Raw genomic sequence first — 22715 nt, 5'->3', positions numbered from 1 at the left:
TTCCTTCTGTTTGATGCCCTGTCGTGGCTTCCATTTGTTTGGTTAAATCCCAGAGCGCATTTGTATTTCTTGTATTTCTGCTATTTTGACCTTGGCTACTCCTCGAGTATTCTCCTCTCTCTTTGTCCTTGACCTTTGGCTTTTCCTAACATTTATTCTGTCTTCTGAATCCCTGACCTGGGCTTGTCTTGTATATTTTAGTGGCGTTTAATCCGGCCATTGTAAGGTCCGGTATTGTGTTTTTTATTCTTTGGTATTTGCTTTGCTTGTCTTTGCCTGTTGGATCCTATCTGCCCGTGACATCATGACAGGGACATTATGGATCCTGCAAATATTGGCCAGCAAATTAAAAAGTATGAGATCAAAGTAGAAGGACTCGATCACAGGATGGATCCGTTCACTCAGGCACTTCAGACTGTTATGACTCAACAATGCCTGAGGACTCTTACTACAAAAGCCCTTCTATAAACCTGACGCCTCCTCCTAGATTCAGTAATGACCTCCAAGAATGTCGTGGATTCTTGAACCTTGTACCACTTTGAGGCTTCACCTAAATCTTTTTCTTCAGATCATGCTAAAATAGGTTATTTCATGAACCAGTTGACCGGCAACGCTTTGGCATTGGCTAACCCTTTATGGGAAAGTGAGCATTCTATAGCTTATAAGTATAAGCACAAGAGTCACAGAGTTTAAGCTATCCTTCGAACCACTAGGGAAGAAGAAATCAGCAGCTAAAGCCTTAATACACATCAAACAGGGTAATTGTTCGGTATCAGATTATGCCATAGAATTTTGGACATTGGCTCATGATATCGACTGGACCAATTGTGGCTTGGTCACAGCATTTGCTGAAGGCTTGTTTGAAACCTTATTAGATGAAACTGATGCTAAAGACTTACCTGAAGGGTTTAATGACGTTATCACGTACATGATGTATATTGATAATAGGCTCAGGGAAAGGGAGAAGTTTAAAGGCAGACCCAAGTGCTTGTCTATTCCTTTGGCTCCTCATGTATCTCCTTCTCCTGCTGCTTCCCAACCTGATCTAGAACCTATGCAATTAGGGGTAACTAAATTATTGGAGGCTGAGAAGCAATACAGAAGAGGTGAGGGATTATGTTTGTATTGTGGCAAACAAGGTAATTTACGTTTAGCGTGTCCCATCCAGCTGGAAAACGTACTCCCCTCGTGACCGTTAGCGGACCGGCCTTAGGTGTTATGTACATGTCCCCTAATTTCTGCTTTCCATCTCTCTATCTCGTGGCAGTACTGTGTTTATCACCAAAGGTCCTATAGATACTGGAGCTGACGAAATTCTTTTCAATGCAGAATATTCTCACTTGCATCAAGTGCCGCTAAGAAGCAGAACAACACCTTTGACCGTTGAGGCCATAGATGGTAAGCCCCTGAAGAATCCCTTGATTATTCAAGAAACTTGCTTGGTTACTCTTCCCATATTTGTTTTACATTAAGGAACCTATTGTATTCCAGGTTATATCCTCTCCTACCTGCCCTGTTGTCTTAAGTTTCCAATGGCTTTCTTTACACAACCCCCACATAGATTAGGTTTAAGGGGGAGTATTGTCCTGGGGTGATTCATGCAAGGAAAGATACATACAGGTAGTTAAACCCATCAATGCCATTAATGTACCTATTGCTACGCCTTTACCTACAGAAATTTCTTCTCAATATATGTCAGTAAAAGAGGTGTTTAACAAAAGCCATGCTGAATCTTTGCAACCACATAGACCATACGACTGTGCCATTCATTTATTGCCTGGTACTATACCTCCTAGAGGTCGTGTGTATCCATTGTACCCTCAAGAAAGCGTAATAATGGAGGAATACATACAATAATCTCTTTCTAAGTGTTTAAAATGCTTCTCCTCTTCTCCTGCTGGTGCGTGTTTTTTTCTTTGAGTCTAAGAAGGAGAGGGACTTGAGACCCTGTATAGACTACAGAGGCCTAAATAAAATAACCATGAAGAATGCCTATGCCATACCCCTTATATCAGAATTTTTCGATAGACTCAAAGGGGCTACCGTTTTTACTAAATTAGATCTCCGTGGTGCTTATAATTTAGTAAGGATAAAGGAGGGGCATGAATGGAACACAGCATTTAACACTAGGAGTTAGACATTTGCAATTCGTTTCGGGCAATTCGGACTTTCGGGTTCTTCCGAATGTCCGAATAGATGAATTGTCGAAGTCCCGAAGTTCCAAAACCCTAAGCGCTGGGTGGGGGCCCTAAGTTATAAAAAGGGGGTGGACCTAATGTCCTCTCTCCTGGCCCCCACCCCTGAGCGGTGGATGGGGGCCCTATATTAGAATAAGGGGGAGGACCTAATGTCCTCCTCCTTGGCCCCCACACCTGAGCGATGGGTGGGGGCCCTAAATAATAATAAGGGGGGACCTAATGTTGGGGTCTTCACCGTGAGTGTGTGTTTCTGCGCTGTCTTGAGCTTGTGGTGTATGGTTCGCCACCTGGATGGAGTTTCTGCCGCTGGTGCCTTTGAGGACATTGTCGGGTGACCTCGGGGTAAGTGTTTACCCGATCGTGGGAGGGTGATTGTGCATCGTGGGTTGGTTTGGGTTGGCATACCATGCATTGGGCAGGTGAGGCTGTCTGGGGCTTTAGGGGTTCCCCTTGTTCCCCTTCTCCGTAGGGTCCGACAGGGCCCGGTCTGGCCTGGTCTCAGCGCCATGGAGGTGAGCTTTTGTGAGGTGAGGCAAATCGTTGTGGTGCAGTTTCTTTTCCAGCTCCGAGTACCAGCTTCTCCTGCAGCCTCTTCCAAAAGTCTGCAAACAGTTGGTCGATGCGGGCTGGCAGGTCATCGCTTAGCAGCTGTGGGTCAGCGTGGCGCTCTTGTGTCTTTCCCCTGCAGGCAGCCGCCATTTTGGGTAGGTGCTGTGACCCTGTGCTTTTGGCTTGTGCTCCTGTGGGTCTGGAGCTGGACCGGGATAACCCCCTACGTTCTGGGGGGCGGGCAGCTGTGTTGCAGCAGTTGCTCAGTGGCTCCGAGAGCTGAGAGAACGGCCATCTCTCTTCAGATCCACATGGTGTAGGCTGCAAGCCTCGGTCTGGGGAGTGCAGTGTCTAAAATGCTCATGTGGGGTATCCCCCGGTGCACCGATGCTTACTGAGCCGGGTCCCGTCGGTTCGGGTCCAAATCGCCAGGCTGGCCCGTGTTTATGTCCAAATTTGCTTGTTTAGGCCCAGGAGCTCTTACAAAGTACGTCCGTTTAGCTCCACAGCCAGGCTCCGCCCACAGAAAAATCATACATTTCTTAACCACCCCAAGGTACCCCCAAAATACCTGGAAACCCCAGGTATCTGGGTGAACAATATATGACCAGTCTGCCACGAGCTTGAAGCCCAAAATAGCAAAATAGTTCCAGGGAAATTGTGGCAAGAGCCGGTCTCCGTTCGTGGGGTTTTGTACGAAAACCACATAAGGTAGAGGAAAGCTGGTTCATATAGAATGCTCCCCGTGTTCGGTAGTCTGCACTCCCGAACTCCGTTTGTATAGGTGAACTGGAACGGTCAGTAGGTCCATGGCGACCGTTGTTCGTGGGAGTGCCTGGCCGAAATAAGTTCCAGGCACTCAACGGCCAAGTCTCGCTGCCAGCTATTGTCCCAACCACGTGCGTTCGCATGCACGAAATGGCGGCCACCCAGTGGTGCATTCTATTAATTATTTCCTTTGCTATTTTTGTACAAGATACTTAACGTTCCACGTTCTAATGGGTCTGTGGTGTGGTCTTGCTTCGGGAATCGAACAAAATAAACTAAAAAAATTAAGTACGAATCCCTGTAGGTGAAAAGGAGCCGAAAGTGATGGGGTGTTCCTTCACAACGATATACTCATTTTCTCTCCTGATCTCCACTCGCTACACATACATGTGAGGACAGTGCTACACACATTACTCAAAAATGTCCTTTATTGCAAATTGGAGAAATGTCTATTTGATCAGACCGAAGTTAATTTCTTAGGATACATAATTTCTGCTTCTGGTTTTTCTATGGATCCTAAGAAATTAGAAGCCGTACTAAATTGGCCCTTACCTAAAGGACTGAGGGCTATCCAGAGGTATGTGGGTTTTGCTAACTACTATTGTAGATTTATCCAGGGGTTCTCATCTGTAATAGCTCCTGTAATGGAACCTTCCGTTAATGGACGCTTCCTAGCTTGCGACGAGGACCACAAGCACCACACCGGATGCCACAACCACCGCAGACTCCACAAGCTTAACTGGAGTCTCGCCATCTTCTGTCCACCCTGGATCAGCTTCTGTCCTCCAGGACCGTGTGGGGTAGACCTCTCCTCCAGGAGAGCGTATCAGGAACAAGCTCTTAAAAGAGCTAAGTGATTAAAGCTCAGGGGAGTATGTAGAGCATAGCAATCCCCAGTGTGAGTATAGCTGTCCCCTCCAATCACGAGACAAGACTACGTGTTGAGGGTCAAGAAGATCTGTTTTACTTGGCACCAAAGGACCTTCTTTCATGTAGGTTTTACAGATACAGTACCGCCAACAGGGTTTTGAAGAACAACCAATCAACACATTACAACACAACTAACACTCCCATTCATTACATCAGAAATCCTCCCCTCTGCCTCTGATACAATTATCTCAACACCATAGACTAACTTAATTATCACAGGCAGGAAAATACAGTATTATAAAACATATCACAGGGACCCCAAAACCTGCATTAACCCCATAAAAATAAATATCCTCGGAACCGGGGGATCTGGGTGAACCACATATCCAAAATTCACACAGATCTGTTCAGTAGTTTGGAAGATACGGCTTAATGCAGATTCCGTAGAACATATACAGGCTATATGAAAAATAATTACTGTTAAATGTGTCCCCTGTTCTGTAGTTTAAAACTACTGAACGATGTCTTTGTGCACCAAATACCGGCGAGATGGCACCGTGTAGAAAACTCAAAACAGTGTCTGTGAGTTAAAATGGCCACCATCCATTGTTCTCACCATGTGTTTCATCCATTGTTCTCACCATGTGCCTCTGATACATGAAATGGTGGCCACCCAGTAACTCCACAGTTTGTCTTGTAGTCTATCCAGCCGAACCAACAGATGAAACAAATGGGGAACAGTGTAACAAACGAGTATTTTTGGAGTATTCTTTTGGAGTATTCTTTTGCCTGTTCCAGGAGAGAAAAAGTTTGCATGATTCTCCGTTCGGGAGTTTGGAGCATTCCCTTGTATTCAGTTCGGGAGTTTGGCAGCCTACAGTAACTGTGCCCCAGTCTCTAAAAGGGGGAAGATCTACTAAACGGCGGTTTTCACTCCTTTAGTGTCTTAACAACTGGTGGCAAGCGACGGGATGCTCCTCATCGCCCAGAGAAACAACTACACATCCAGAACTAATGGAAGTAATGTATGAAAGGCTGAAAAGAGCTACCCTTAAAGACCCGCTAGAACAACGGGGCCGACAAGCCAGTAAGCTCAGGAAGAGGGAGATTATTGCCATACTAACCGAAAGGGATGGAGTATCAGGGACTGAAGGAGCCAATGGGCCCACCATATCTGATAGAACCCCGGCACATTATGGTCCCAACCCGACTACAGAAATTATCGACCGGGTCATAGCAGCTGTGGGGGCCAACCTACTGCAGCAGCCCAAGTCACAGTAGTCCCGGTGGAAAGGAAAAAAGTACAGTTTGCAGCATTTAAACCCTTCATTGAATCAGAAGGAGAGATTGATGGGTACCTTGCTGATTTCGAGCGGCAATGTGCTCTACACAAGGTACCCGCAGAAGACTGGTTCACTATATTGTCCGGAAAATTATCCGGCCGGGCCAGTGAGGCTTTTTGTGCCATTCCTGATGAGGAGATCGGGGATTATAATGTCGTGAAAGAAGCTCTGCTCTCCAGGTATGCCGTTACACCGGAGGCATACCGGAGGCGGTTCAGAGACACTGCTAAACTAGCCGGAGATTCCTATGTTGAATGGGCATGTAAGGTACACCGCACAACAGCTCACTGGATGGCGGGGTGCCAAGCCGTATCCGGGGAAGAGGTGCTACAGATGTTCTTGCTGGAACATTGCTTTGATAAATTATCCACAGGAGTCAGAGAGTGGGTCCGGGACCTTAACCCTCCACCCTGCATGAAGCAGTCCGCCTGGCAGATGACTATAAGGATGCCCGTAAACTGGACAGTGCTACCACCAAGACTCCTGCCAGAGTGGAGTACCGACCAGCAGCAACCCCAGCCGCTACCGCCTACCAAACCCCGGCGCACCGCACTCCAGCACCACCTCCAGCCACTAACTACCCTCAGCCACCCCGGTTTAACTTACGGGACTACTCCCAGCCCATCCGGTGTTTTGGCTGCAAGCAGCTAGGACACAAGAGACCAGAGAGTCCGCTAAATACCGCTAACCAAGCCCAGTCCTGGAGGAAACCCACCGGCGGAAACCAGCGGAACCCTCAACCTGCTGCCCACTGTGTAGAGGAGGAGGAATGTTGGGGCATCCTGCATGAAGCAGACCCCGTGCAAGCTGCCCACCGGGACAATAGACAGCAGCACTGGCAATTGGTTAAAGTGAATGGGAAGGAGGTCAGTAGTCTGCGAGATACCAGTGCATCATGACCTTACATCAAAATAACTTGGTGTCTGTGAACCAGCACACCGGAGACACTGTGGCTGTGAGAGTAGCAGGGGGCGCCGTGTTCCGCCTGCCTGTTGCCTGGGTACATTTGGATTGGGGGGTGGGTGCTAGGCATGTGAATGTGGGGGTCATGAGGGATTTGCCAGCTGACGTTCTCCTTGGAAATGATTTGGCCCCCCTTGTTTCTGTATACGCCCCGATGGGTCCCGCTGAGGTTAACGCTGTGACGACCCATGCCCAGACCTGTGCCGCCGAGAGCAGCCCACCTGCTGCTGAGACCCAGGTAAGACTCTCTCCCCCGACTTGTACCCTAGATCAGGCCCCCTTAGGCTGGGATACCCCAGAGGCATACGGGAGGGAAACCCGGGAGGATCCGACCCTTCAGAAGTATAGGGCTAGGGCAGATGCTGGGAAAGAGGGGGTAGATGGGGAACGTTATGAGTGGGTGGGAGATAGGCTGTATAGGATCCCTAAACCTTCCCAGAAAAGGGGTACCCCTCTGCAGAATCGACAGCTGGTGGTGCCTGCGAAATACTGGCAAAAGATTCTGCGGATTGGGCAGATTGGGCATTAGCTGGACATCTAGGGTCCCGCCGCACAGCTCATAGGATCACCCAAAATTTCTTCTGGCCCAATTTTAACCGAGATGTGCGGGTATATTGTAGTACTTGTGACACCTGTCAACGGGTAGGTGTTTCGGATCACCTGGCACCCCGACCGGGTAACTCCGTTGAAGGATGCTCCTAGCGCTTACAGAGGGCTCCAAGCGCTCCGCCAGACACCACCGTAGACCCCACGAACCGCCGCAGCTTGGTTTGGGTCTTGCCGTCTCCTACCCACCCTGGACCTACGACAAGGCTCCAGGTTCCAGTGGGTGAACCTCTCCTCCATGAGAGTGAAGCAGGAACAATTAGCTAAGGGAGTATGCAGAGCATAGCAATTCCCCCAATAAGAGACAGGACTCTAGATTGAGGGTGAAGTAGAACTGTCTAAACCTTTATTTTCCTTGGGACTAGCCCATATGGTCATTACATTAACATTGCTGTGAAAACTCAATAAAATTACAAACAGTCAAATCATAGCAGGCAACATACAGTGACTTATTATAACACAATGGCATATTTTTAAAGAGGTGGGGGAGACAATAATTAACAGAATATATCTCACGTGCCTGCAAAATTAGCAATATGCAAATCTACCCGAATATGCAAATGAACCAGTCTTGCTATTCAGGTAGTGCATATTGCTGTTGCTACCAACAGAGGGCACTAGACAAGCTCCATAGCCAAATCCACCTGGTTGGTAGCAATCCTCAGCAGTACAGGAGAGCAGGCAATACATCCCAGGGGCCATAGTCACATGGCAGGAGGCTGGCAATCAGTCTTCTCCAATGCCAGTGGCGAGGCTGGTTCCGCCACAGTCCCAATTATCTGTGGCAGTCTGTATGGAGTCGGCTTCATGCAGGGCGCTCTAGGCTTCCTCGTTGGGGTTGGGTCCATAGGTGGGGGCTGCCTAATAACAGTGGGCAGCGGCTCGTGGTGCTGGAGAGGCCCCCTTGATGGATCCACGCGGACCGGTCCCACATATGAGGGCAATCCCTCTTGTAATGACCCCATTGTTGGCACTGGTGACACGGACTGGCTGCCTGGCTTGGGGCCCTCTGTGTTGGTACGGTAGCCGGAGAGCCTCGGGGTGGGGTGCCAGTTTGGTGGATTGGGGTGGTCGCCGGACGCTGGGGTCGCCTGGTGTCTGCGTACTCATCTGCTTTTTGGGATGCTTCCTGTAACGGCACCCCCAGGCATAAAAGGGGTTCCCCCACCGTTTAGTAGATCTTCCCTTCCAGAGACAAAGGCACAGCTCCTGTAGACACCAATCCACCGAACCGGAGAAGCATTTGAATGCCGTAAACAGCTGAACCGGAACCATACGAATGCTGTAAACAGCCGAATAGGAAAAAACATATGAATAGGTTTACACTCCTAGCAGTCAAACTGGAACAGCATACAATAAATCCCCCCAAGAACAAGACAAGGCTCCATTTTGAGGGTCAAGCAGAAACAGACAGAGCTGTGGGTTTATTGTTCTTAAAAAAAAAAAAAACATTAGTACCACCCACAGTGTTTTGGAAAACAATCAATAAACACGTACAATACACTCAGACACTCCCACACAAAATCCTCCTCTCTGCCTGTGATACAATTACCTTACACAATGGGTAATGTAATTATCACAGGCAGAGAAATACAGTTTTTCCACATTATTCATAACTTTAAAATTATGCATCACATTCACATAAACTTACATTTTCAGAATCAGCATACTCCAAATACGAACATATGTCAAAACATCCACATTGGTCCATAGGTTCATAAGATAGATCAAAGTCCTTTGTGACCAAAGGAAGCATGGCTTTTCTGCCCAAAACCAGTTCCACAGAGTCTTCTATCCTGGAGATAATTGGGAAGTAATCCAATTATCTCCAAGGACAGAGGCAAAACTCCATTAAGCACATGGCAGTAAAAAGACAGTAAAATACAATAAAATACACAAGGTTACATTTATTACATAAAATACAGACATGCAACATATCCCCAGATAGCTTAGGTCTGAGCGCACATTATTACTGAATGGCTCTCCGACCACACACATACAGTTCAATTGCCATGGAGCCAAAGTCTTTTATTACACGAATAGGCTCCATGGCATAGCTATCTGGGTTAAATGAGTTCCTTCAGTAAATCCGAGAATCTACCGAACGCCAGAGCAGAAATACATGAATAGACCTTTTTGCATAGGAAAATAAAGTATTTTAATGCTGGTCCATAGTCAAAAGGCAGCAGGCAGGCAACCAGGCTCCTTCAATGCACAGTGGCTAGATTGGTCTCGTCACACTTCTGTTCCGGGTCTTAGGCTGTCGGTCTCTTACCGAATCTTGAATCTCTGTAAGTAGCTCATTGTAGAAATGTTCCAACAGGAACAGCTTTAGCACTTCCTCAGGGGTCATTGCCTGCTGGGACTGCACCCAGCTTTGGGCTGCCTTGTTCAGGCGGCAAGCCCACTCAGCGAGGGAGTCTTGGGACCCCTTTTTCAGTTCTCTGAACTTCCGGTGGTATGCCTCTGGGGTGATGGCATACCTCATCAACAGGACCTGTTTCACAGCTGCATAGTTCCGCAGGTCTTCCTTGGGGACATCCCGGTAAGCATTCGCAGCTTTCCCCGTGAGGTTCCCAGCCAGGAGGGGCAATCTCAGGAGGGGCCTGTTACATGAGATTGCCCCTCCCAGCCAGGAGGGGCAATCTCATGTAACAGGCAGAGGCACTCAAAGTCCTGCAAAAAGTCCTCTAACTCTGCAAACTTTTTGAAGGTTTGGTAGGGTAGTTTGGGCTTTGGCTCTGGGCTGGCTGGAACCCCCGGGACTTCCCCAGCCCGCTGATCAGGGCTGGATGCAGGGTTCGCCCATGCCCTCTACGCCAAGAGGCCTCGGCAAAGATCTAGGTCATGATCTCCGAAGAGGGCCTCTCACCGTAGTATGCCAAGCGACTATCCATTTCCTTGTCCAGGGCATCTTTCTCACCTGCTGGTGGCTGTGCAGCGGCCACGCCGCACATTTGGTCGTCCTCCATGAGGGGAGCGACCAGGTATGCCTTGGGTCAGAGGCATACTGATTCCCCTCTAGCCTCCAGCAATTTCTGCAACGTTTGTTGCTTTAACGTGGAGTAGTCCATCAGTTGATTCTGTTCACAAACACTGGTTCTGCACGGCTGGGAAGGACCAGCCCACAGCTGCCACCAAATGTAGCGGAACACGGGTAACCTGACCGGTTATCTCCACTATTTCCCTTCTGTGACGAGACCAATCTCGCCACTGTGCATTGGAGGAGCCTGGTTGCCCGCCTGCTGCCTTTAGACTATGGCCCCATGTTGAAACGTTTGATTTTCCCCTGCAAAGACATGAAAGCCGGGTCATTCGGTGCTTGCCCTGTTTGAGCGGGGATACCCCAGATAACTATGCCATGGAGCCCATTCGTATAATGAAAGACTATGGGAAAGACTTTGGCTCTATGGCAATTGAACTGTATGTGTGTGGTCTGATCGCCATTCAGTAATAATGTGTGCTCAGACCTAAGCTAACTGGGGATATGTTGCATGTCTGTATTTTATGTAATAAATGTAACCTTGTGTATTTTATTGTATTTTACTGTCTTTTTACTGCCATGTGCTTAATGGAGTTTTTCCTCTGTCCTTGGAGATAATTGGATTACTTCTCAATTATCTCCAGGATAGAAGACTCTGTGGAACTGGTTTTGGGCAGAAAAGCCATGCTTCCTTTGGTCACAAAGGACTTCGATCTATCTTTTGAACCAATGGACCAATGTGGATGATTTTGACATATGTTCGTATTTGGAGTATGCTGATTCTGAAAATGTAAGTTTATGTGAATGTGATGCATAATTTTAAAGTTATGAATAATGTGGAAAAACTGTATTTCTCTGCTTGTGAAAATTACATTACACATTGTGTAAGGTAATTGTATCACAGGCAGAGGGGAAGATTTTGTGTGGGAGTGTCTGAGTGTATTGTACGTGTTTATTGGTTGTTTTCCAAAACCCTGTGGGTGTTACTAATGTGTATATAAGAACAATAAACTCACAGCTCTGGCTGTTCACTGCTTAACCCTCAACACGGAGCTTTGTCTTGTTCTTGGGGGGATTTACTGTATGCTGTTCCAGTTTGACTGCTAGGAGTGTAAACCTATTCGTATGTTTTATCCTATTCGGCTGTTTACAGCATTCGCATGGTTCCGGTTCAGCTGTTTACGGCATTCATATGCTTCTCTGGTTCGCTGTATTGGTGTCTACAGTAGCTGTGCCTGTGTCTTTGGAAGGGAATATCCTCTAAACGGATTTTAAACCCTTTTATGCCTGCGGGTGCCGTTACACCTTCCTTCAGCAGTTCAGGAACCCTTACAACACGCAAGCATCAATTTTCCCCCGACTAACTGGACAAAACACAGTCCTGGAGGTACAGCAGAAATGACTCTGTTTATGTTGTACACATGGTTTTACAGGAACAGATCCCTACATGGGGTCTCCAACACAAAAAACAACAGGGATTTCAATCCCAAGAAGCTGAAGGGGGAGGGAGGATGGACAAAACATCTAGGTTAAACTAGGCTGGAAATGTCTCTGTGGCAACGTCCTGCTGTGACAAGAAAAGGGAGAGGGGAAAAGGAGGGAGAGGTCCAGGCAGACACTACATTTACAAAAGGAGGGGGGAGGGGACCCACAGCTGCATATGCAGGCACAATATATAAAAGGCATAGAAAATACATAGGGGAACACAGAGGGACCACACAATACAGGGGGAAAACACACAAATAAGCAGTGGGTTCCGTCACATACTATTTTATCATATTTCATACACTAACCAGGATAAAACTTACAAGGAAAGGTTAAAGGATCTTAACATGTATAGCTTGGAGAAAAGACGAGATGGGGGGATATGATAGAAACATTTAAATACATAAAGGGAATCAGTAAAGGAGGAGACTATACTTAAAAGAAGAAAAACTACCACAACATAATCTTAGAGGGGCAAAGGTTTTAAAATAATATCAAGGAGTATTACTTTACTGAGAGGGTAGTGGATGCATGTAATAGCCTTCCAGCTGAAGTGGTAGAGGTTACATAGAAACATAGAATGTGACGGCAGCTAAGAACCATTCGGCCCATCTAGTCTGCCCAATATTTCAAAATACTTTTATTAGTCCCTGGCCTTATCTTATAGTTAGGATAGCCTTATGCCTATCCCACACATGCTTAAACTCCCTCACTGTGTTAACCTCTACCACTTCAGCTGGAAGGCTATTCCATGCATCCACTACCCTCTCAGTAAAGTAATACTTTCTGAAATTATTTTTAAACCTTTGCCCCTCTAATTTAATACTATGTCCTCTTGTTGTGGTAGTTTTTCTTCTTTTAAATATAGTCTTCTCCTTTACTGTGTTGATTCCCCTTATGTATTTAAATGTTTCTATCCCTGTCTCGTCTTTCCTCCAAGCTATACATGTTAAGATCCTTTAACCTTTCCTGGTAAGTTTTATCCTGCAATCCATGAACCAGTTTAGTAGCCCTTCTCTGAACTCTCTCTAAGGTATCAATATCCTTCTGAAGATATGGTCTCCAGTACTGCATACAATACTCCAAGTGAGGTCTCACCGGTGTTCTGTACAATGGCATGAGAACTTCCCTCTTTCTACTGCTAATACCTCTCCCTATACAACCAAGCATTCTGCTAGCATTTCCTGCTGCTCTATTACATTGTCTGCCTACCTTTAAGTCATCAGAAATAATCACTCCTAAATCCCTTTCCTCAGATGTTGAGGTTAGTAGGGTATCAAATATCCTATACTCTCCCCTTGGGTTTTTACATCCAAGGTGCATTATCTTGTACTTATCCACATTAAATGTTAGTTGCCACAGCTCTGACCATTTTTATAAATCATTAGCCATTTGGTTTATCCCTCCTGGAACATCAACCCTGTTACATATCTTAGTATCATCAGCAAAAAGACATACCTTACCATCAAGACCTTCTGCAATATCACTAATAAAAATATTAAAGAGAATGGGTCCAAGTACAGATCCCTGAGGTACCCCACTGGTGACAAGCCCAAGCTTTGAATATACTCCATTGACTACAACCCTCTGTTGCCTGTCACTCAGCCACTGCCTTACCCATTCAACAATATTGGAATCCAAACTTAAAGATTGCAGTTTATTGATAAGCCTTCTATGTGCAACAGTGTCAAAAGCCTTACTGAAATCTAGGTAAGCAATGTCTACTGCACCACCCTGATCTATAATTTTAGTTACCCAATCAAAATAATCAATAAGATTAGTTTGGCATGATCTCCATGAAGTAAACCCATGTTGTCTCTGATCTTGAAATCCATGTGTTTTTAGATGTTCAACAATCCTATCCTTTAACATGGTTTCCATCACTTTCCCCACTACTGAAGTAAGGCTTACTGGCCTATAGTTGCCCGACTCCTCCCTATTACCTTTCTTGTGAATGGGCACAACATTCGCCAACTTCCAATCTTCTGGGACTACACAGTGAAGGAGTTTAAGCATGCATGGGATAGGCATAAGGCTATCCTAACTATAAGATAATGCCAGGGACTAATGAAAGTATTTAGAAAACTGGGCAGACTAGATGGGCCGAATGGTTCTTATCTGCCGTCACATTCTATGTTTCTATGTTTCTATGTTTCTAATCATACCTGGTTTTGAAAGCATGTATCTACATTGAGATTAGCAGTGTCTGCCACAAGCTCCTCTTCCGGTAGAGCATACACGATGAGCTGGGCAGAGGGAGCCCATTCCGAGGTTACAGAAAGATCAATCGAAAATGTGCCATTCAGAGCTGTAAAGAAAAGTATTACATTTAGTCTAGGAAAGAAAGAGCAAGGCATTAATAGGAGGAGATTTAACACACATTTAATACAAAAGCACACAATAAATAGCTCTCAGTAGAAACATTTGTACACAATCAGTAATATAAGATACAATTGCATGATTTTGCTATTACATGACGAAAAGTCATGATTTTATTAAAGACACAGAGGTGAGTATTGCATATCCCTTTCTTTACTGTCTACCAATAGCAGCAAAGAATGCAAATAGAATAAAAAATAATGAACATACAGTATCATAGGCCCCTCCCCGCTCAGGCCCCAGTATAATAGGCAGCACTTCCCTTCCATTTCCCTCTTTCTGAAAATGCGACCGTAGAAAAACAATGTCAAAAACCAAGAACAGCGATAATGTCCAATAAGTAGACAACTTAGAACTGAAGAGGATAACACTTCAACAACAGAGAAGCACAACCGGATTATCGTAGGACCAAACTCTATCAGCGGGGGGAGTCCTCACAAGCTGAAGCATGGCATTCCATCTTGTCGGATCAGGCTGTGAAAACATAAAGGAACAGGAGCCCACAGGTTAAAGTCGATACTTGCAACCAATTTCAAGGCCAGACTAAGTAAAACCCCACATATCTACAGCCCCACAATTCAGAGTGATTAAACAAATCAAGGTACATAAACACCTCCATTACGATACATCCCCACTTACCATACCAAACCATTCGATGTAACTCGTCCCAACATACAACAAACTGAGTGGGAAATAAATACATAACATTAGAAAATATAACATGGGTGGGACAATACTCGCCTCCGCGTCTTTAATAAAATCATGACTTTTCGTCATGTAATAGCAAAATCATGCAATTTTTAACAAGACACGGAGGCTCATATTGCAAGTTTAAAGCTGGTCCACTACTGCAGCAAATGTATGCGGGGCTGGTCGAAAGTAAAATTCCCGGAAAGTAGATTCCCTTGATCAATCAGCCGTCCTCATGAGATCCTCCAGACGCGCACCTGCAGTCATCATCGAAGAGGCCGAGGCCCCCCGGACCGAATGGGCACCAAAGACTGTGGTGTTAATGCCCGCCTGAGACAATAACCACTTCACTCAGCTTGACAAAGTGGTGCTAGACACCGGGTGGAAAGGAGGATGAAAGGATAAAAACAGCTGTGGAGAAACAGCGGTATGGTGAAGTTTGGTGCGATCTTCATATTCGCGTAGGCAAGCCACTGGACACAATGCCGGAGAGGTAGGGAAACTCGGGTAGGACACCGATTTGATAGATGTCTTTGTCCGTCGACTGATGTTGAACGTTACCCCATCTGGGGTGTATGACCTGGCGTCAAAGTCCAGAGCTCTGACATCCGAGACCCTCTTGCATGAGACAAGGCAGAGCAGGCAAACAAACTTGGCTGATAATTGTTTTAAGGAGAGTGCAGAGTTAGCGGGCCAGAATGAGAGAAAAGACAACACAACGTAGACATCCCAGGTCATGGAGTAGCGAGGCCTGGGTGGTCGGGAGAATCGAGGGCCCTTAAGGAGTCGCCACACTAAGGGGTGTTGCCCAGCGGGGCATCCGTCATAGGCTTGATGAGTCGAAGAGATGGCAGACCAGTTGAGGATGATAGTCCGGTAAGCCTTCCGCGCCTCGAAGAGGGAAGTCAGACATTTCAGGACCATGGTTGCAGGAGCAGAAACGGGATCCGCGTCCATAGCCAGGCACCAGCCAGCCCAAGCTCGCCAAGCTGACCCATATGCCCGTCTAGTGCTGGGAGGCCATGCTTCCGCCAACAGTAGTCTAGTTGTTTCCAAAACTCCCTGGATCTCCCACGGTCCCCGGAGATCCACCATGCCAGAAGCGGAAGGGAGCCTTCCAACTGGAGGGGGTGACATCGTCCCATCGGGTCCAGCAGCAATTCATGGAACGACGGCAGTAGTCGGGGATAGTCCATTGTCATCTCGAGCATTTGGGGGAACCATGACTGTGTCTCCCAGAAGGGGGTCACCATGATCAACTCGGCCCGGTGTCTGCGGGTCTGCAGGAGTAAGCGGGGAATCATGGAGAATGGGGAGAAAGCATACAGGAGGCCTCCGCTCCAGTCTTGCAGGAAGGCGTCTACTGCCTCCGCCGTCGGGTCCGGCCTCCAGCTGAAGAAACGTGACAGCTGGGTGTTGAGCCAGGATGCGAAGAGGTGGATGGTAAAGGGACCCCAGAGAGATGATATACTGGAGAACACATCCGTGTCCAATCTCCAGTCGCTGGTGTCTGAAAGATATCGTGACCCCCAGTCCGCTTGAACGTTGTGCAGACCAGGTAAGTATTCCGCATAGACCGTCAGGTTCTGTTCTAGGCAAAACTCCCAAAAGTCTTTCGCCAATCTGGCCAACACCGCAGACTGTGTACCGCCCAGGTGGCTGACATATCTCACTGCCGAGACATTGTCCATGCAGAGCCGGATGCATGCCGTGGCCCGGTCCCTCGCAAAACTGCGGATGGCGAAGGAGCCTGCCTAGAGCTCCAGTGCATTGATGTGTAGCCGGTATTCGGATTCCGACCAATAGTCTCCTGTCGAAACTCCCTCGCAATGGGCCCCCCAGCCATGGAGGCTTGCATCGGAGTCGATCATGAACTCTGGCAGCGAGCCGAAGATCGCTTTGCCGTTCCACGCGGACAGGTTGAGGATCCACCATCGCAATTCGTCCTTTGTTTCGCTGTCCTGGGACACCAGATCCACGTAGGATGCACCGGCCCTTAGGAGCGCTATTTTCAGGCGCTGCAGCGCTTGGTAGTGGAGCGGGCCCGGAAATACTGCCTGTATAGACGAGGTCAGTAGGCCAATGAGCCGTGAAAGCTGTCGCAAAGTGAGCTGGGGCCGGATGAGGGCCCTGTGAAGCTCTCTGCGGGTGGAACGAATCTTGGTCATCGGCAGGCTCAGAGTCGCCTCCCCCGACTACACAAGGAACCCTAGGAATTCCATGCGAGTGGCATTGGTCAGGCATGACTTTTCCCAGTTGATAATGAATCTCAAGCGGGAAAGGAGGTTTATGGCCAACCGTAGGTGCGTAAGGAGAGTGGAGCGCTCCTGAGTCATGAGGAGGATGTCGTCTAGGTATATGATTAGACGAACTCCCCGACTGCGCAACCAGGCCATCGCAGGTCGTAGCAGTTTCGTGAAGCACCACGGTGCTGAGGAGAGGCCAAAGGGCAGGCAGGTAAATCGCCAAAATTTTGTGCCGCCAGTGGAAGCGGAGTAGGTCTCGGGATGTCACCGCAATAGGTACAGTCAGGTATGCATCTTTGAGATCTAGTTTTGCTAACCAGTCTCGTAGCAGGTGAATACCCTCCATCTTGAAATGGCGGTACCGAACCATGGCATTGAGGGGGCACAGATTTATGACGGGTATCTTTTGACCGCCTTTCTTTTCCACCAGGAAAATGTTTCTTATGACACCTGCGGGGTTGAGAGGTGCCCGTTCTATAGCCCCTTTGACAAGGAGGGTGGAGAGTTCTTTGTCGATCAATCTGCGATCCCGGAGTGAGAAGCAGATCGGTCGAGGAGGGGGAATGTGTACAAGGTGCCCCACTAGTTCTATCTGGAAACCCCGAACAGTGGTCACCGCCTAAGGGTCTGAGGTAATCTGTGACCAAGCTGAGAAAAAATGCTGGAGTCTGCCCCCTACACAAACAAGAGAAGAAATACGAGGTATGAGGGAACTCACCGTAGGGTCGTCTGGAACTGGAGTTGCCCCGGAAACCTCTGGATCGCAACTGGCGTCCACATGATGGGAAGAAAGTGGGACGGGAATTAGTCTCCTGGTAGTTAGTACGTTGCTGTAAGGAGCCTCGTCCTGTGCCATGAGATTGGAAGTAGGTACGGCCGGACAGACGGCTCCTGAATCTGCCGGCCCTGGTGGAGACCCGCCCCTGGAATACCCGTCTCATGGAGGCTTGGGCCTTGTCAAGGGCTGTAAATTCCCCAACAAAACGCCCTAAATCTTTAATAAAGGAATCGCCGAAGAGTGAGTCTTGGGCGTCCTTACCAGCTTCTGTGAGGGCGAGTTTTGGTTTAATCTTAAATAAGATGGCTTTAGGCTGTTCTATAGAGAGGGAGGTGTTAACACTCCAGGCAATACAAATTGCTCTCTGGACCCAACCACGTAGGTCTTCAGGGTCAACCATGCGGTTCCCCGCTCTGGCGTCTTCCACCAAGTCAAACAATTTGCCCAGGGGACCGAATATATCCAGGTGTTTATCCTGGCAAGATTTCAAGGCAGATTCTAGCCCCTTCCAGACCAGTTTAGTGAGGAACTGTGTCATTTTGGGGTCTACCTCAGGAGTGTCACATACTTTATTGGGCACCACAGGCCTGGGACACTCCGCCCTCAATTTGTTACCATACCCAATTCTCAAGGTACGTAGCAACGTGGTCGGCCGGGAGCCACTCTGCCGACCTCGGATGGTGTAGGTCATCCGGGTCGAAGAGTGGGACACCCAACGGATCAACGAGGGCAGACCCCGCAGCCGCGGGGTGCCTAGTCCCTGTATCACCTCCGGACGTCTCTGCCTGAGCAGAGGGAAGGAGGTCAAAGCCCACATCTGCGGCATCCATATCAGAGTCACTGTCCCACTCAATCTTAGCCTCCTCACCTGACCCGATATCTGAGTTGGAGTCGCTCTCTAACTGTGCTCTGGCACATTTCCATAGCCGTGCCTGTTCTGCCTGGCGCAGAAAGGCTCTTTTGCGTGGATGGGACACGCTTTCTGGGGCGACCGGCGGGTCCACAGCAGGACGCGATAGTGGCGTTGTGGAGCCCGAGCAATGCTCGTCTGAAGGACGTGGCAAAAGGGCCTGAGAAATAGTATGGGAGAGGGTAGATGATATGGACCCCATGGCTGCCATAATGGCATCTGTCACTAGCGCTAAGAATTGTGCCCCTTCAGAGTGGGTGGTTCTGTCTATCAGGGTGCGTGAAGTGTCCGAGGTGACAGGGGCCTCACCCAAAATAAATGGGGCATCAGTCTTCCCAGAGGGTGGGGATCCAGAAGGTAGTCTGGGTTTAGGCATAATGGAGAATGAAGGACCTAATCCCTAATTAGATATTAGAATAGTATGGGTTAGTCACCCAAAACTGAAGCAAACAGGAATAAAAGCGATCTCACCAAGGCCCAGACCAGTGGCACATGCACACACAAGGTAGGGAGGAAGACAGGAAGTCAGAAAATGGCCGCTGGCAATCTCGCGAGATTCGCTGCAAAATATTGTGAAAATTCGCTAAGTTAAAGAAAACCGAACATTCGGTAGAAAAGAAACAAATTCGTGGAAATAGATAGATTAATAATTAGTCGAACGCGGCAAACAGGCGAATGGTGCTATCCGCCGGGAAAACGTGAGCAGCATGTGTACGTGACGAATCAGACGAATGGGCTTAATTTGTGCACGAAAACAGCCGAATACAGTGGAGAACGGGCGCAAAATTTTGCCAAGGGACAGGGAAAGATAACAGCAAGACGGAAGTAAGGAAAAGTCACAAGGACAGGGTCAAGTGAAAAGGGGGTAATAAACAGAAGTATATGACAGGGGAGGTCTGGACCCTGGGTACACAGGAAAAACACACAGATGTAAAGCATCAAGCAAGTAGAGAAAAAACAAATAATCAAATCTCTAATAAATAAAAATAGAAGACAATAAAAGAATCAATAACAGATAACCCTATACAGTGTAATGCAAGGATATCAATAATAATATCAATAGCAGGTAATACACAAGTAAACAGAGAGAAAGTGTGACATATACTTATCTTTGTGTCGGAGCAGCAAAGAAAGAGGGAAATGGAAGGGAAGTGCTGCCTATTAAACTGGGGCCTGAGCGGGGAGGGGTCTATGTTACTGTATGTTCATTATTTTTTCATTCTGTTTGTATTCTTTGCTGCTATTGGTGGACAGTAAAGAAAGGGATATGCAATATGAGCCTCCGTGTCTTGTTATAAAATCATCATGCTGAGAGACCTCATTCAGTTTGCTTTGCTGATGCTCACCTTTTTTTCATACTTAAAGGGACACTATAGCGACAAATATGTATTCCTAACGCTATAGAGCCCTTGTCACCATTTAGGTTTAACCATTAACCATTTATTTGCTTACCTTAATCCTGCGCCGGGCTCTCTTGGCACTTGTGACCTCTCCTCCTCCATTGACGTCAGCTCCCAAGTGGAGCCTAATGGACATGCGTGGCCATAGGCGCACTCGCATTCAAACTCGCCCATAGGAAAGCATTACTCAATGCTTTCTATGGGGATCTTTTACGCTGGACTCCATGAGGACGTCCAGCATCAAGTAATTGCGATTTACTCAGGGTAAATCACGGAAGCGGCCTCTAGTGGCTGTCAGGGAGACAGCCACTAGAGGCTGGATTAACCCTGCAGTGTAAACATAGCTATGTTTTCAGTTGCAGGGTTAAAACTAGGGGGACCTGGCACCCAGACCACTTCATTGAGCTATTTTTTATACAGTCATGTTCTGATTAATCTACAAGCACGTTACTTTCTCTTTATTCCAAGTAACAATGAGGTCATTTTAATACTTACAGTTTGTTACAGGAACTTTTTTCTGACCGCTGTGAACAATTTTCATTTTGTTTAACACCTACATAATTGAGAAGCAGAGAAGACTTTCTATTACAAACAAACAGACTGAAAATTCTACAACATCCATCATCAGGAAAATCTTCAGATTAATGATTGAATATACGTAAAATGTAAAAATCTAAATGCAGCACACATGTAATTAACGTTCAAATATAATTAAATTAAGATACCATCTAAAGCACAGACAACTTGATTTTCTGTTTTCAGCTCCAAGTAAATTTCCAAATCTTTCCCTTTATTCTTCAATTATTCAATGACAAGGTTTAATCTAATTAGCACATATTTTAAGGTCCATTGTTTAAAGGACACCCAAAATCACGTAATCCCTTTTTTTCTGACCATCTACAACATTCTCATTTCAGAGAAATAGTAATGTTTACTTTTTGTCTAAACTACACCTATTGGGGTTGTCAGACTGACAGCCATTAGAGGCAGTTCTTTATTGTAGAACTTTCTATGTTTGAAGGTTGTAACGTTTGGCATCATCACTCACAGCATGATGACTGAGAATGCTGCTAATGTGTCGGATTCAATGAGAAGCATCAGATATATAAAGCACTGTGTACATAATACATAGGTCTTCAGTTCTTCTGTATGATTAGTGTTGGACTGGACTGAGATAATCAGAACTAAGAAGAAGAGGTGGATCGTCTGTATTATAGGTCAGTTTAAAATCTTTTATTTAAATTTTCTTGACCGGTGCATAGTCACCATATGGGCAGGTGGAGATTCCCCAAAGTTATGGTTATTTATGTTTAACGTTTTTGGTTACAGAAAAGAAGAGAAATTATTAAATAAATTATGGATGTGTTATACAGTATTTGTCATATGGTATAATAAATGCTATGGCCTGTTTCATCCATACTACGTTGTCTGTCATTATTTTGGAACGGTGAATTGGGTTGGTTTATGTATTATGCTGCATCGCAATTCCCCACTACATACATACATGTCTTCTTCTTAATTCATGGTAATGAATAAACTCTCTCCCCAATGTTGCTTCATGTGACAGACCGCCTTGCACCCTGACCGGGTACCTCCGTCAATCGCTGCTTCCTAGTGCTTGCGAGTACCATCAGCACTGCACTGGAACGCCATTACCACCGTAAACCACGAACCGCCGCAGCTTGATTGGGGTCTTGCCGTCCTCCACCCACCCTGGACCCAAGACCAGAATCCATCTTCCAGTGGGTAGGCCTCTCCTAGTCCAGAGAGCGTAGCAGGAACAGCTCTTAGAAGAGCTAGTGATTATACTCAGGGGAGTATTGTGATATAGCAATCCCCAAAGTGTATGTAGTTCTCCAATCCCCCAAACATGAGCCAAGACTTCATGAAGGGGTGAAGCATTCTGTTTAATGGAAGCCACAGCTGGTCTTTTATGCAAGTCCCCAAGCAAGGTGTACGCCCACATGGACCTTGTTGGGGAAAGGGATAGAAAGCTAACAAACCAATCAGAACAGTAATTAAATGTACGACACTCCCATAACAGACATACAATCCCTCCCCTCTGCCTGTGAGATAATTGAGTCAGATACTATATTAACCCAATTTCTCCAGGCAGAAAAAACACATATTTAACAAAACCCCAAAAGTACCCCAAAACACAGCATATCTCTGATAGCCCTGATCTGAGTGAACAACATATCCAAAAATCAACCTGATTAGTTCAAGGGTTCAGGAATTTCCTGGAAGTATTATTTTTGACCGACCGTGCACATGGTCCCATTGTCAGGATCCCGCGGGTGGCTGCGAGGGGAGGCTGCAGTCCGCTCGCGGCACTCACCCTCCAGCCGTCCGCGGGTCCTTTCCCGGCATACGCTCGCTGGGCGGCATCCTCCCAGCCTCGGATGCCGCCCGCGTCCTCCTCTCCGTCCCCCAGTGGCAGCATGCATGACGCTGAATGCTGGGGGACCGCCCACTCTTGTACACGCCGCGGTCAGCCACCTGACCCGGCGTTAAAGGCACAATGCCTCAATCACAGTGGGAGGTATA

General features: G+C 47.0%; 1 protein-coding gene across 1 annotated transcript in view; it reads right to left on the bottom strand.

Annotated features, from left to right (window-relative positions):
• Positions 1-22715, bottom strand: part of LOC134575542 (ovostatin-like) — a 279761-nt gene that overhangs the window by 139450 nt on the left and 117596 nt on the right. The window contains exons 13-14 of the mRNA XM_063434840.1: positions 20664-20721; positions 13931-14073 (exon numbers count right to left, since the gene is read on the bottom strand). Of these exons, the coding sequence (XP_063290910.1) occupies positions 13931-14073; positions 20664-20721 (201 nt within the window). The remainder of the gene's footprint in view (positions 1-13930; positions 14074-20663; positions 20722-22715) is intronic.

Source organism: Pelobates fuscus, chromosome 10 (assembly GCF_036172605.1).
Source record: "Pelobates fuscus isolate aPelFus1 chromosome 10, aPelFus1.pri, whole genome shotgun sequence".
Lineage (NCBI taxonomy): Eukaryota > Metazoa > Chordata > Amphibia > Anura > Pelobatidae > Pelobates > Pelobates fuscus.
The sequence above is the reverse complement of the archived record's forward strand: the minus strand, read 5'-3'. Positions and strand labels throughout refer to the sequence as shown.